The sequence below is a fragment of the Olea europaea genome, unplaced genomic scaffold (genome assembly GCF_002742605.1).
Source record: "Olea europaea var. sylvestris unplaced genomic scaffold, O_europaea_v1 scaffold647, whole genome shotgun sequence".
Taxonomy (NCBI): Eukaryota; Viridiplantae; Streptophyta; class Magnoliopsida; order Lamiales; family Oleaceae; genus Olea; species Olea europaea.
The window spans coordinates 212,883-224,845 of NW_019264840.1; the positions used below are offsets into that span (position 1 = coordinate 212,883).

The window sequence follows — 11,963 nt, forward strand, 5'->3', positions numbered from 1 at the left end:
AGTAAAGGGGAAGAAGCACATTGATTAAAGATTACTTGTACATTTTAAAGCCGGAGGCCCAACACTGTTCTTTTGGTTTGCATATTTGATCCATCTAAGATTCTCAATAAATTTATAGGCAACTCTATATTTTCTCCTCTAAATTTTTCTTCATACCTTTTGCTTTTGAATTTTGTGGTTTGCACGTGGAAAAAGAAATCTGCTTCATGACCTTGTAAATGCCATGTAGAGGAAGGTGATTCTTTTATTAGCAATTATCAAACACATCTCTGAGTCATAACAAGATAAAATGACAGCCAAGGATTCTTCAATTTCTTTCAAAAGCTTAATTAGCCGATAGCTAGAAGAGGTGACTAACTCAACATTGTACTAGGCCTTAGTCAAAGAAAAAAGAATCTGACTTGCCTAGTACCCTAGAGAAACGATAGATTGAGGAATATCTTCTTTTTTCTTAATGACATGAGAACTATTAAATTTTCTATAATCTAAACTCATAAAAGTTGAGACTTCACTGCAGGTTTCACGTGTTTTAGACTGTACCAGACCAATACTAAAGAAAAAGAAGTTCATTCTCCTCTTGTCAAATGCTGCATGTCTCGTATGCTTGAGGGACATACGCGGTCTTCATATATATTCGATTTTTGTGCTTGTGCAATAGAAAACCCTTTATAAATTTTGAAGGCCTTTTGTTCTTCATCTCCACCTCCACAGCAAAGACAGCACACACAGGTCTATGATCAGAAAATTTTGATTCCTTGCGTATATAAGCTAACTGTTTAATGCCATTGCCTCGCCATAATATTCTGTCACACCTGGAGTAAATATCACAACCATATTGAAGATTAGATTTTTACTTGGTTTGTGTGAATATTAAAGAATAAATTTACTCCATCCCTAATGCATTAGGTTTTTGGACTAATGAAGTTTAGAGTTCAGTTGTCATTGTAAATTCTTTTATGAATTTTTGAACGCTATTCGATTAAAAAAAAATGTTTATGTTGAAGACATCTGAAAGTTTAGGTAGCACGAAAATGGGACAATCAACAAGAAATGTGGAAACAATACTGCTGAAAAAAATAGGACAAAGAATGTAATATGATAACAATAATTTACTTTTAAAAATTCGTTATTAGATTTTTAAAGAATCTATTTAACATGAATTCTAATTCTAATAACTTTAATTATATTTGTAATATAAGGGTTAAAGTGTACAATTAAGTTACTTTCAAGTTGAAACCCGGAATTAAATTAATTCTCTGTTGAAGCTCGCAACAAATCCAAAAGTTACTTTCAAGTTAAAACCGGGAATTAAATTAATTCACTGTTGAAGCTCGCAACATATCCAAGAACGAAGTGAAAATCCTAATTAAATTATTAATACTCTCCAAATTTTTGTGAAGTTTTGATATAGTTTTCAAATTTTAGGAAAAAAAGGAAGTTTTTTCCTCAAGTTTCGGAAATGTTTCTTAAAATTTCTGAGAAAAAAATTAAAACATTTTCAAAACAGAATGCCTATCTTTTTAAAGTTGTGCAACCTAACTTAAGCGATTATACAAAGTTGTTGAACAATGCTATCGTGCTTGTGTGCGCGAGAGAGGGACAGAGAGGAGGGATCTAATGTTCTACTTCTCTCATCCTCATCTCCTCCTTTCGATCGAAAGGATTCAAAGCAAATAAATTTTGAGAGGAGACGGAGATATACCATGAAGGGGTTCTTCGTTTCTTCTTCGAGTTGGCAGTCTCTCCAACATAGGAGTCTGAATTATGTGAGTACTTGTAAGTGGGGGCAAACACTATCTTACCCTCGTTCCATCCTTTAAAAACACTCCCTGCTTCCCTCACCATGCTCAGCTGCATGCATGAGTTCAACAATAAAAAAATTGGCAAATTTTTCAAAATAGCCCTCTAGGAAGGAGATATTGATTCCGATTTTATCTTCCATACATCTTTTTCGCATGCTTTCAAATTTATTGTTTCACTAAACGTTTGATTCATGGATAATTTTCATAAATGAGAAGACAATAACTTGCTTTGTTTGGATATTACTTTATATTCCACTTAAAACTTTACCTTTAAAACAAGACATTTTTCATAAATTAGTGTAAGTAATTATTATCGACTTACTTGCTGACTTCTCAAGAATAATGGGGCCATAAACTTAGATATTTACTATATGATGTTTGTTGTTGACTTGTATTGATCCTTGTTTTGATATAAAATGATACCCGTGATATTTTTCTAGTTTTTTATTATGAAGTAGGTCATTCTCTCTGTAATTCTAAAACATAAAAATTCTGTTCGCTCATTTTTAACCGCATGTTAGGAAAAGACCAGATAAGATTGAACAGTATTAAAAATATAAATTCTTATTCAGTTACTATATAATATTACTCACCAACTTCTACTTATTATTACTATCTAGCTCTAAATTAAAATTTCACCAACCTGATCTTTCTCTAAGAGGGAGTTCCAATCATTCTCCTCTAACAGAAGCCTCGTTTCCTCATAGCTCAAGGCCACTCGATAATTCAAGTCGCCAAGACAAATCACACTGCTGAAAATTTTTTGGTTTACATAAGAAGAGCCAATGTTTGGCTAAGCTTAAAAGGTATACTTATAAGTAATAAGTATGTTTTAATGGTGAGATAAGTTTTTATTCTTAAAAATTGCTTAAAAAAAGTGAGGATATCCTAACATATTTGAAAATAAAAAGTAGAACTTGGTTGAATAAAACTTACTTGTGATCAAGAATGCTTTCTGGTATTTGATGTATTTTATTTTTGCAAACCCTGCCGGAAAATCTAGTGTTCTTGAGAATTTCAGCTACATCAGAATTTCTTCTAAGTTTGTGTTTCTCCTTCTCCCCAGAAGCCAAGTGACAACACATAAAGCAAAAGCTTGTTTTGTGCAATGTCAAGCTTATTGATATGCACCCCTGCAATATAATCAAACTCACTGAATTTTTAAGTCCATGGTATGGTGACCCTGTAAAATGCTTAAGTCTAACTGCACCCACGGCCTAGCGTATTTTAATATGATATTTTATGTTTGTTAAAGATCTAGATGCTTCTGATCTTGCTGTAGACGTAACAATATAAAAAACGAAGTGGAGAAAAAAAATCATATTCTTGACTCAAGTTGATGAAGAATTGGGGCAAATGTTTTTTATGTCAACTACTGACGGAATTCTTTTTACATATTTAAGAGAAAGTACCTGTGAAATATTTCTGTCTATAACACTTTCCTTTTTATTCTTTTTATTAAATTGTTGACCGAATTTCTATCCAGAAGTTTACATTTTTATAAAGAGAAAATAGCAACAGAAAATTCTGTGGCTTTCATTTTTGCTGTTTCTTTATTTACATTTTTTCCCCTTAAAAACATACCAATCGATTTTCAATAGCAGTGGATTAATCAGTCAGTAATTTTATTTCTTTGCAAAAAATAAAAATTATTCATGCCAATTATGTCGAATATTTTCACTATTAAGTATTAACGGCTGAAGTATTCCTCAATAAAAAATCCGTTGCTTTTGGCACATATGTTTGGAAAGGGTGTCTACATTCAACCAACCTTGTTGCCAAGATAACCCATGATTCCTCTTCCCATGCAAGAGATTCTAAGATGACCAATGTCTTTCACCAGTTCAACTCGAGCCCAGATCGTAAGAAAGATACCTACCATTTGCTTGCTTGCTATAATCTGGTAATTCAATTTTTCAGGTAAAGAAATATTCCTTCTTGGATTTGAGCAATTACAGGCCTTTAGGTGGTTACTGTCTGCTCTGAGGTTTTCTGTTAGGACGTTTAGTGATGTCTTATGAAAGATTTTTGCCTTCGAATTTTTTGAGCTTTTCGAATCGGAGGAGCCTGAATAAGAAGAAGAAGATTGCAAAGAATCATGATAGGATTTGTTGAGTGCATGGCTTATGAGTTCTTGCCATTTCAAAGCGGGTTTGTTGTCTTCTATCACAATAACATTCCCAGCACTTAATGGAACAATTTCCTGAAAACTGAAACTGAATAGCATTAATAAGGTGGATACAGTAATGGTTAAAGAGAGAGAGAATTAAAAAATAATAATAATAATAACAATAATAATTATGTTACATGTATAAATATTTGACAATTTTTATTGGACAAGTTGTCAGCTTGCAAGACTTTATTGGATATTGGATAAAAAAATAAAGTTAAACCATCCATTGCAGTGTTGTCATCTCATCATCTGTATTTAGTACATTTCATGTGTACAAGAAGTTTAATTCTAAGGAAAAAAAGCCATTTTTTTGTCGTGGAATCTAATGTCAATCTGTTTCTCCATCAATCTTCTGATCCAATAAGGCCGCTATGAGATCGGTTCTCTTATGCTTATTTAGTAAGGTGGGCTGTCAGCTCTACGGAGAAAATAAGCTGAAATATTATGTATTATACTATGGAGTCTTATCACTACATGATGAGCATGAACATATGATATTGACCAGTGAATTTTCCCTCAATTTTCTGATCCTAGACGATAACTAAAAGCATGGAATGACTAAAAATTATAAGTGAACAGGAAAAATAAGTGAATCAGTACCCTACCCCAATACATATATGTCTGAAGAGCACTCCACCTGCAAGAAATCCTTAAGGTTGAGGCCATGGCTGGGAGTCTTTCCTCCAACATTCCATGTTGCTGAAAAAATTCTACAATTTTCCAAAATACTTTTTGTTAGATAGTAAAAAAATAGATGAAACTAATCAAAAAAAAAAATCAATTAATGTGATATGATTATAAGTTATAAGCTATAATTTTACCTGATTTCTTGAATTATTGTAGCCGATGCCATGGTTGATTACTCTTAGGTTTTAGGCCTCCAATTTTTGAAATATGTACTATGTATTTGTGGGATGAGACAAGATATCAAATATATAAGTTAGATTTTCCATGCATGTCCAAAAGTACCAAATAATATAGATTTGTCAATGTCAACTCCCTAGAGGTCATGAAATGTTAACATTAGGATGATTACTAGCACAGTGTCAAAGATAAAATATAAACAAATAAATTTGTCATTTTTTAAGCATAGTAAGATTCTAGATGATCTGGTTTAAGGTAAACAAAGGCCATTTTATGAAAATTTCATGTCTTTGAAGAGATCAAAATGAATCCAAATTGGGATCAGGTTTTCTGCTAAGGTTAAAATATAAAGGGAAAAATCAAATTCACTCAATTTTTTCATTTCCTCAATAAGCAATTGGAATTTTATTTTAAACATTCGCCGAGTCACATACTTCTTCTTCCTTGGCTCGGATCGATGTGAAAATTCAGCATGTTGCATGGCTTAAGATTTTATTCTTGAACAAAAATCATCTAATGTCCAACAATATAAGATCTTTAAAGAGCGGTTAAGATTATAATATGATTGGACGTATTATTGCCTCTAATCTATGAAATATAGATATATCGAGTTTTCTGACCAAGAATGAATCAGGGTTGCATATAAGGCCAGCCACGTTTAAAAGATTACACCCAAAATTAAATAAATTATCTACCACCTTAAATTTTAGATGACATGATTAAGTCCCAATATACATATTATGCTTTTACCCATACGACGAACACGTTGACAATAATTAATATGCTCTTTAGTCTTCAATTAGGTAACCTACCATAATAAGGGCAAGCCAAGTGTATAACTAAGGTTTAATTTTTATATTTAATCTGAATACGCGGCATGTTCCTATGAAATGTTAAAATGTCACATTTATTACAGCTGACTTTGTATCTCTTTAAAATAATAATCTATTCGTAGATTACATTAATTATAATTGACATTAAGATTTGGTGTATGTACGAGAATCTATTAGAATAAATTTAATCTAAAACAGAGAATTCGTGATACAATGAATATATGGTGATTGATCACCAAATAATATTATTAATACGTTTTGGATAATATACATTATGCATAAAGATACATGAGTAGATACTGTGTATTAAAAAAAAGTATCGGATATCATAAATATATAGATTTTGTACATGGAATTTATATAAATATACGAAAATAATATTGGTAATACAATTATCAATGAGAGAACTTTCCTCATGGCGACTGACGCCTGGAGAAAATCTTTGCTTATGGATGTAATCGTCGTAATTCAAACATGTCCCAAAACATCCCAACAAAATAAAAAAATTATTTGGATAGATGTACAAAATTGACTAAGATTATAATTAAGTAAATTAAACTTATTCATAACTATAAGCTTTTAAAAAAATGTTTGAATAAGTTAATTTGTTTTATTTATTCCCTCCCTATATTAAAAGAGGCTTAAAAATTAAGTAAATTGTTCATTTGACCTCATCTAATACGGTGCCATTTCGGTAGCATCATAAATCTCTTTGGTGATTATTTTAGGAAAACTCCAAGTACATGATTTTTTTCACAGAATCCCAATACATCCAGCAGTGGCAACACCTAATTTGCAGACAAGTTTTTGTTATTTTGTTATCTGCCAATGAATTTCTACCATGTAGAATCCTGTAAAATTTCTATGAAAATTTCCTTATAATTGTAGCATTATTCAATATTTAAACTATCTCGTGACCAATAGATCGCAGTGGCGATTACCACATCTTTGTTGTAGCTTTATCAAGGAGATAATGTTCATTGAAGTGTCATCATTTGTGGCTTCATTTTGCTTGCGTCATAGTTGGATCTTCATTTTTTTGTAGTTTGTCAAGGGATACAACATAATTTTTCATCAATGGTTTGTGATCGTTGTATGCTTCTGGGAATGAGGGGTGACCATCAAGTCTTTATTTTAGTCTTAATGGGAAAATATTGTTCATTTCATGGCGTAATTTTGTTCACCTCATAAATCAGGGTTTAGTATAAAAAAAAAAAAAAAAATTTATGTCTATAAAATGACGTTGTTCATGAATCATCTAAAATGGGATTGGAATATGTCTCGTGAACTTTGTTAGTTGTCCATTCTGAACAAAGTGTGTATACATGCTCTTTGAAGCAAGTTTTTATTGGAAAAATGTTTCCAACACAAAAGGAATGGAGAAAAACAAAAAATAAAAAACAAGAACATGGGAATTAAAGATAAAGGCTTAAACTGTTGTTCTCAAACAATATTTGCTCCTCTGGGATTGAATTTGATATTTAAAGGGAAATTGGCAAATGGTTTAAAAGATTAATCAAGCCTTGCAATAAAAAAACATTTAAGCATTTAGTATTTTTCCACCAAAACTTCAAGAACATTTTGAAAGTAATTTGAAGATGAAGGAAGGAATATAAATTCTTTCTTTTGGAAAGAAGATTTGATCTTAAGTTGTTAACTTATATTTTTAATGTTTTAATCTATCATGTATTTATAGATTTTAATCAACACCCATGAAATAGTGTCAAAAAACTATGAACAATTACAAGCTTTTCACCAAATGTCACTAGGAATTCAAACAAAAAATCAACCTGAACGGTTATTTTTAGTTTTATGCGACCGCAAACAAACGTATGCAGTCACAAAGTTCAGTTTGCAGGGCATATAATCCCTATATGTCTTTATGTGATTGCAGGCCGCAAAGGCCTATGTGAGTTTTGGCCTCCAAATCCTTTTTTCATTCTGGAACCTATTTTATTGATTTTGAACAATGATTTCAACTATCCCCAACTTGTTCAATACTCAATAAAATTTCATATTCAAAATATACAATCCTTATGCATAAGAATTAGATATCTTTCAATTTGAATATAATCATAGTGTAATTCATACAAAGTAAAGTCGAAATTAAAGGTAGCAAGAAAACTTTAAATCGATTGTTTATTGCGACAATACCAGTAAGAACACACACACAAAATTATCATATGTTCTCAAATTCATTAATCTCACTTAGCGCTAATATGGCATTGCGCTCATTCTATTCAACGAACATTTAAGAGAGAAACTCCAACTCACTATTGAGACCGCATCACCTGAAAGTTCATCTAGGTGAAGTTTTTCTAATATCTTTTGTTATTTTTAGAGATACTTGTACTTTAATACTAAATTTCATTAAAAGCTTAAACCTCAATCCTCTTTCAAGTAACAACAGATATTATATTATTAGGTAGGATTATTATGGATTTTATAATGTTGAAACTATTCACATATTGAATGACTTTGTTGTTACCTTTTGAATTCATGAATTACTTGTAAAGTAATTACAGGTAGAATTGTAATCATTGGTGAGTCTTTTATTTTAAGAGTTTGAATCATGTCTTACTTGAAGTAGAAATTACTAATTCTTTAAAGGTTTAGTTAAGGGATTCGCTAGATTCTCAATTAACTTAACATAATTTAGGGAAATTATTCCACTGTTGATTAATTTTTTATTGTAGTTGTGTCTCAAACTTATATGTCTGGACTTCCCATTGTATACCTCATTGTATGTCTTTGCTAATGTGGTCTGACTATCATATATGATAGATATTGAAGATGTATTTTTTGGGCCCAAAGATATCTCATAAAAAAGATGCTTAAGCCACTCAACTTTTTTCTTGATATCTGTAACGCTATAAATTAAGATTCCATAGTTTAGTGTATAATACATATTTCTTTGATTTCCAAGAAACAGCACCTTCTCCAAGAGTAAACACCCAACTTCAAGTAGATTTACTTTCACCCTTGTTATATATCCAACTAGTATCGATAAATCCTTCTAATATAGTTGAGAATCAACCTAAGTTCTTGGTTTTCTTTAATAGCCAAGAACTCTTCCAGTGGTCTTCCAATGTTCCTACTCGAATTACTAGTAAACCTACTAAGTTTATTAATTGCAAAGGCTATGTCTAGTCTTGTGCATTAAACTCCATACATTATATTTCTTATAACACTTGCATACTCCAATTGATCAATTTCTCTTCCATTATTTTTTATAAGTTTTAAACTTGATCAAGAGGGGTATTGAATTCTATTATGTTCAAATGTTTGAACCTATTCATCATATTCTCAATATGATGTGATTGACTCAAGAAAAAATCCCACTAGTTTTTGTAACAATACCCAATATTACATCCACTTGTCCCAGATCTTTTATCTTAAATGTAGAACATAGAAACTCTTCGTTTCTTTGATTCCATCCATGCAGTTACTCATAATTAATAGATCATCAACATACAAGTAAATAAAGATTATTAGGATGTTTGGCGGGAATTAAAATTAGATTTTTTAGTAGATTGTTATACAAATTTTTGAAATGCATGGTTGAAAAATTGTGAGACTCATGAAATATGTGGTTAATAGTAATTATTTTACTTTGACTTAGATTAAAACCAAATTTTAATCAAAACCAAACATATGCTATAGACTCATCACACAGTTTAGAATATAAATATTTAGCTACACTATTATTTATAAATCCAAATGAATTAATAGTTAAGTCAAAATATTCATGCAATTTCTTAGGTGGTTATTTTAAACCTATAACGATTTCAGTAACTTACACACCTTATGTTCATTTTCGGGTAGAGCAAACCCTTCGGATTATTCCATATAAACTTGTTCATCGAGATCCCCATTTAAGGATGTTGTCTTGACATCAATTTGATTAACATTCAAGTCATGTATTAAAGTTAGTGCGAATAAAATCCTAATTGAAGTTATTCTAGCTACCGCTGCATAGGTATGAAAATAATATATTCCTTCCTTTTGTCGATACCCCTTACCTACCAATCTAGCTTTAAAGGTATTAAGAGAATCATCAACATTATATTTTCTCCTAAACATGCCATTTACATCTAATTGGTTTTTCCGAGTGGTAAATCGACAAATTATCATGTATTATTTGACATAATTGAATCCATTTCATCTTTAATTGCATTATCCCAAAAGATGTTATCATAAGAAGTCATAGCTTCTTATAAGTTTCAGGATTAGTGTCCAGTTATAGAATGAAAAGAATTGTTTTGACAACATTCTATTGGGTTTTTTGATACCCAATAAATCCCGGGTTATGATATTAACGTGGGTTAATATTATTTCATAGGCGTAGGCCGATAAATGAAATAAGTCCAACAACCAAGTCCATGAGCTACACTTGGCTTAATTGTATTCCTTATGGATGGCTTGAATCTTGGCCCGTTTACCCCTTTAATGGCCTAACTTAAAGCCTAACCCTAGAGTATATATTTGGCTATAACCCTAGCCATTTTCTAATGATGATTGTGTGATTTTGAGAGAAGAGAAAGTGAATCCCAACTGCCCCCTTTTGTGTGTGAAAAAAGGTGTCCAAAACGCTTGTATAACGTGTGCAATTGGTGGTTCCTTCATAGTATACCTTTGTGGTGTCTTCTCCAAGCTTTTGTGGCCACAAATTATCATCCCTTCTTGTCCTATGTGGCTAAGATTGGATGACAATCGAGATGAATCAATTGGTTGTAGTTAGGAGCCGATTGAACTGGTTGTTGGTTGAAAAAGATGCGTTGGACTGAGCCCAAAAATCAACGATTTGAAGATATTTCAAGAGAGCTTCCCCAAAAATCGGTATCAGAGTTTCAAGGTGGTGGTTTTGGTTCGTGAAACATACCAAAAATGTCCAGAAATTGCAGCAGAAATCAGATCGAAGAAGCTATCCAAAAACTGTCAAAATCAGTCTCCATTTTTTGTGTTTTCTAATTAATCTAGAAGGAGTTTGGGAAAATCAAGACCACTTGCATGATGTGCAGGAGGAGGCGCACCCTACAGGAAGGCGCGTGACGATCAGATCCGGCGCATGTGGACCACGCGCAGAGGGAAAAGAGGGCGCGTGGGAGGGAATCTCAAAGAGGTCCATTCAGGCAATTTGTTCCTCATATTATTTCTGACATTTTTCGTGTTGAAAGTTTTCTGTTTCAAGGTACACAGTAGAATCTGGACAGCATTGTTCTTCGGGCGTTTGGGACTTGATCGTAATTTTTTTTTTTGGTTGCTGCAGTTTTCAAAGACTTTAGGATGAATAGTGGTAGTCCTAAAGTGATGAATTCGCATGTATCGATATTTACGGACCTTCAGTATCGTATCCTAAAGTGGTGAATTCGCATGACGTGGTCCGTTCAGTATCGTATTCTTTGCTTTTTTATTATTGCAGTTAAAATTAATGTGTAAGTTAATTATTTATTTTTCGCATTAGAAGTCATCGTGTGGGGTGACGTTAGGTTTGGGGTAACCATTGTCTATTACTACACCTAGGAATTATTTGTTAATTATTTGTCTTAAATTCTTTGTGAATGTGCTGTCAATTTTTCTACATTATTAGAATTACATGTGGCCTTAGGAAAGTTTACTGGACTATTCTATGTGAATTATGTTCATACTTTACTTGTGGTCATTATTTGACATTGGTGGCAAATGTAAGTCTAAGGTAAATGCGAAAAATAAAATATGTTTTAACTGCGGTAAAATTTGGGCATAGTTGAAAGAGATTGTCCTAAGATGATAATAAAAGGTAAGATGAGGATAGAGACGAGGCGAATGTGACTTTAGGGTCAAGTAGTGATTCTAGTGAGGTTTATTGAGAGAATAAACATGGTTCTTGCATTGCATCTTTGTGTAATCCTTTCTGAATGTATGTGGTCACTTAATTTTGTTGCAATTGTCACGCCCCCAAATTAATATTGATATCTATACACAACCTAGACATAGAATTTTACATATATATATATATATTTTTTTGAGTTTGTTAACTTCTAATCACCTGTGACACGATCATATAATATATCGAAACCCAAAATCATATCGCCATAATCCAACATATATATTCAGAGCTTATAAACAAGTCTACAGGCCATTTCAAAAGTACATTATATAGGATTCCAAAATATAACCCAACAGATGGTAGCCTACAAAATAACCCTACAGGTCGTCATCCATGTACATCGAACTCTGGAATCCTGTAGGAGCTCCACAGCTAGCCATGCTCTCTATGTAGTTCCATGTTCACCTACAATGCAAGAACTA

At 32.0% G+C, this 11,963-nt stretch overlaps 1 protein-coding gene across 1 annotated transcript; it reads right to left on the reverse strand.

Annotated features, from left to right (window-relative positions):
• Positions 1-306: 306 nt before the first annotated feature.
• LOC111390074 (type I inositol polyphosphate 5-phosphatase 5) lies at positions 307-4,878 on the reverse strand. Its single transcript, XM_023015059.1, has 7 exons — positions 4,797-4,878; positions 4,581-4,685; positions 3,574-4,012; positions 2,739-2,935; positions 2,446-2,554; positions 1,703-1,851; positions 307-812 (listed from the first exon to the last, which is right to left on the reverse strand). Exons 1-7 carry the CDS (start codon positions 4,826-4,828, stop codon positions 581-583), a joined length of 1,263 nt encoding a protein of 420 aa, XP_022870827.1. The 5' UTR covers positions 4,829-4,878; the 3' UTR covers positions 307-580.
• Positions 4,879-11,963: the final 7,085 nt, after the last annotated feature.

Bases quoted from the DNA above. Each gene is read 5' to 3' on its own strand.
- LOC111390074 (XM_023015059.1), bottom strand. From the start codon at position 4,828: ATGGCATCGGCTACAATAATTCAAGAAATCAG. The intron at 2,936-3,573 runs GTTGGTTGAATG...ATTATATTGCAG, and splicing joins TGGGTTATCTTGGCAACAAG to GGGTGCATATCAATAAGCTT. The intron at 1,852-2,445 runs GTTGGTGAAATT...TCATGCATGCAG, and splicing joins CCCTCTTAGAGAAAGATCAG to CTGAGCATGGTGAGGGAAGC.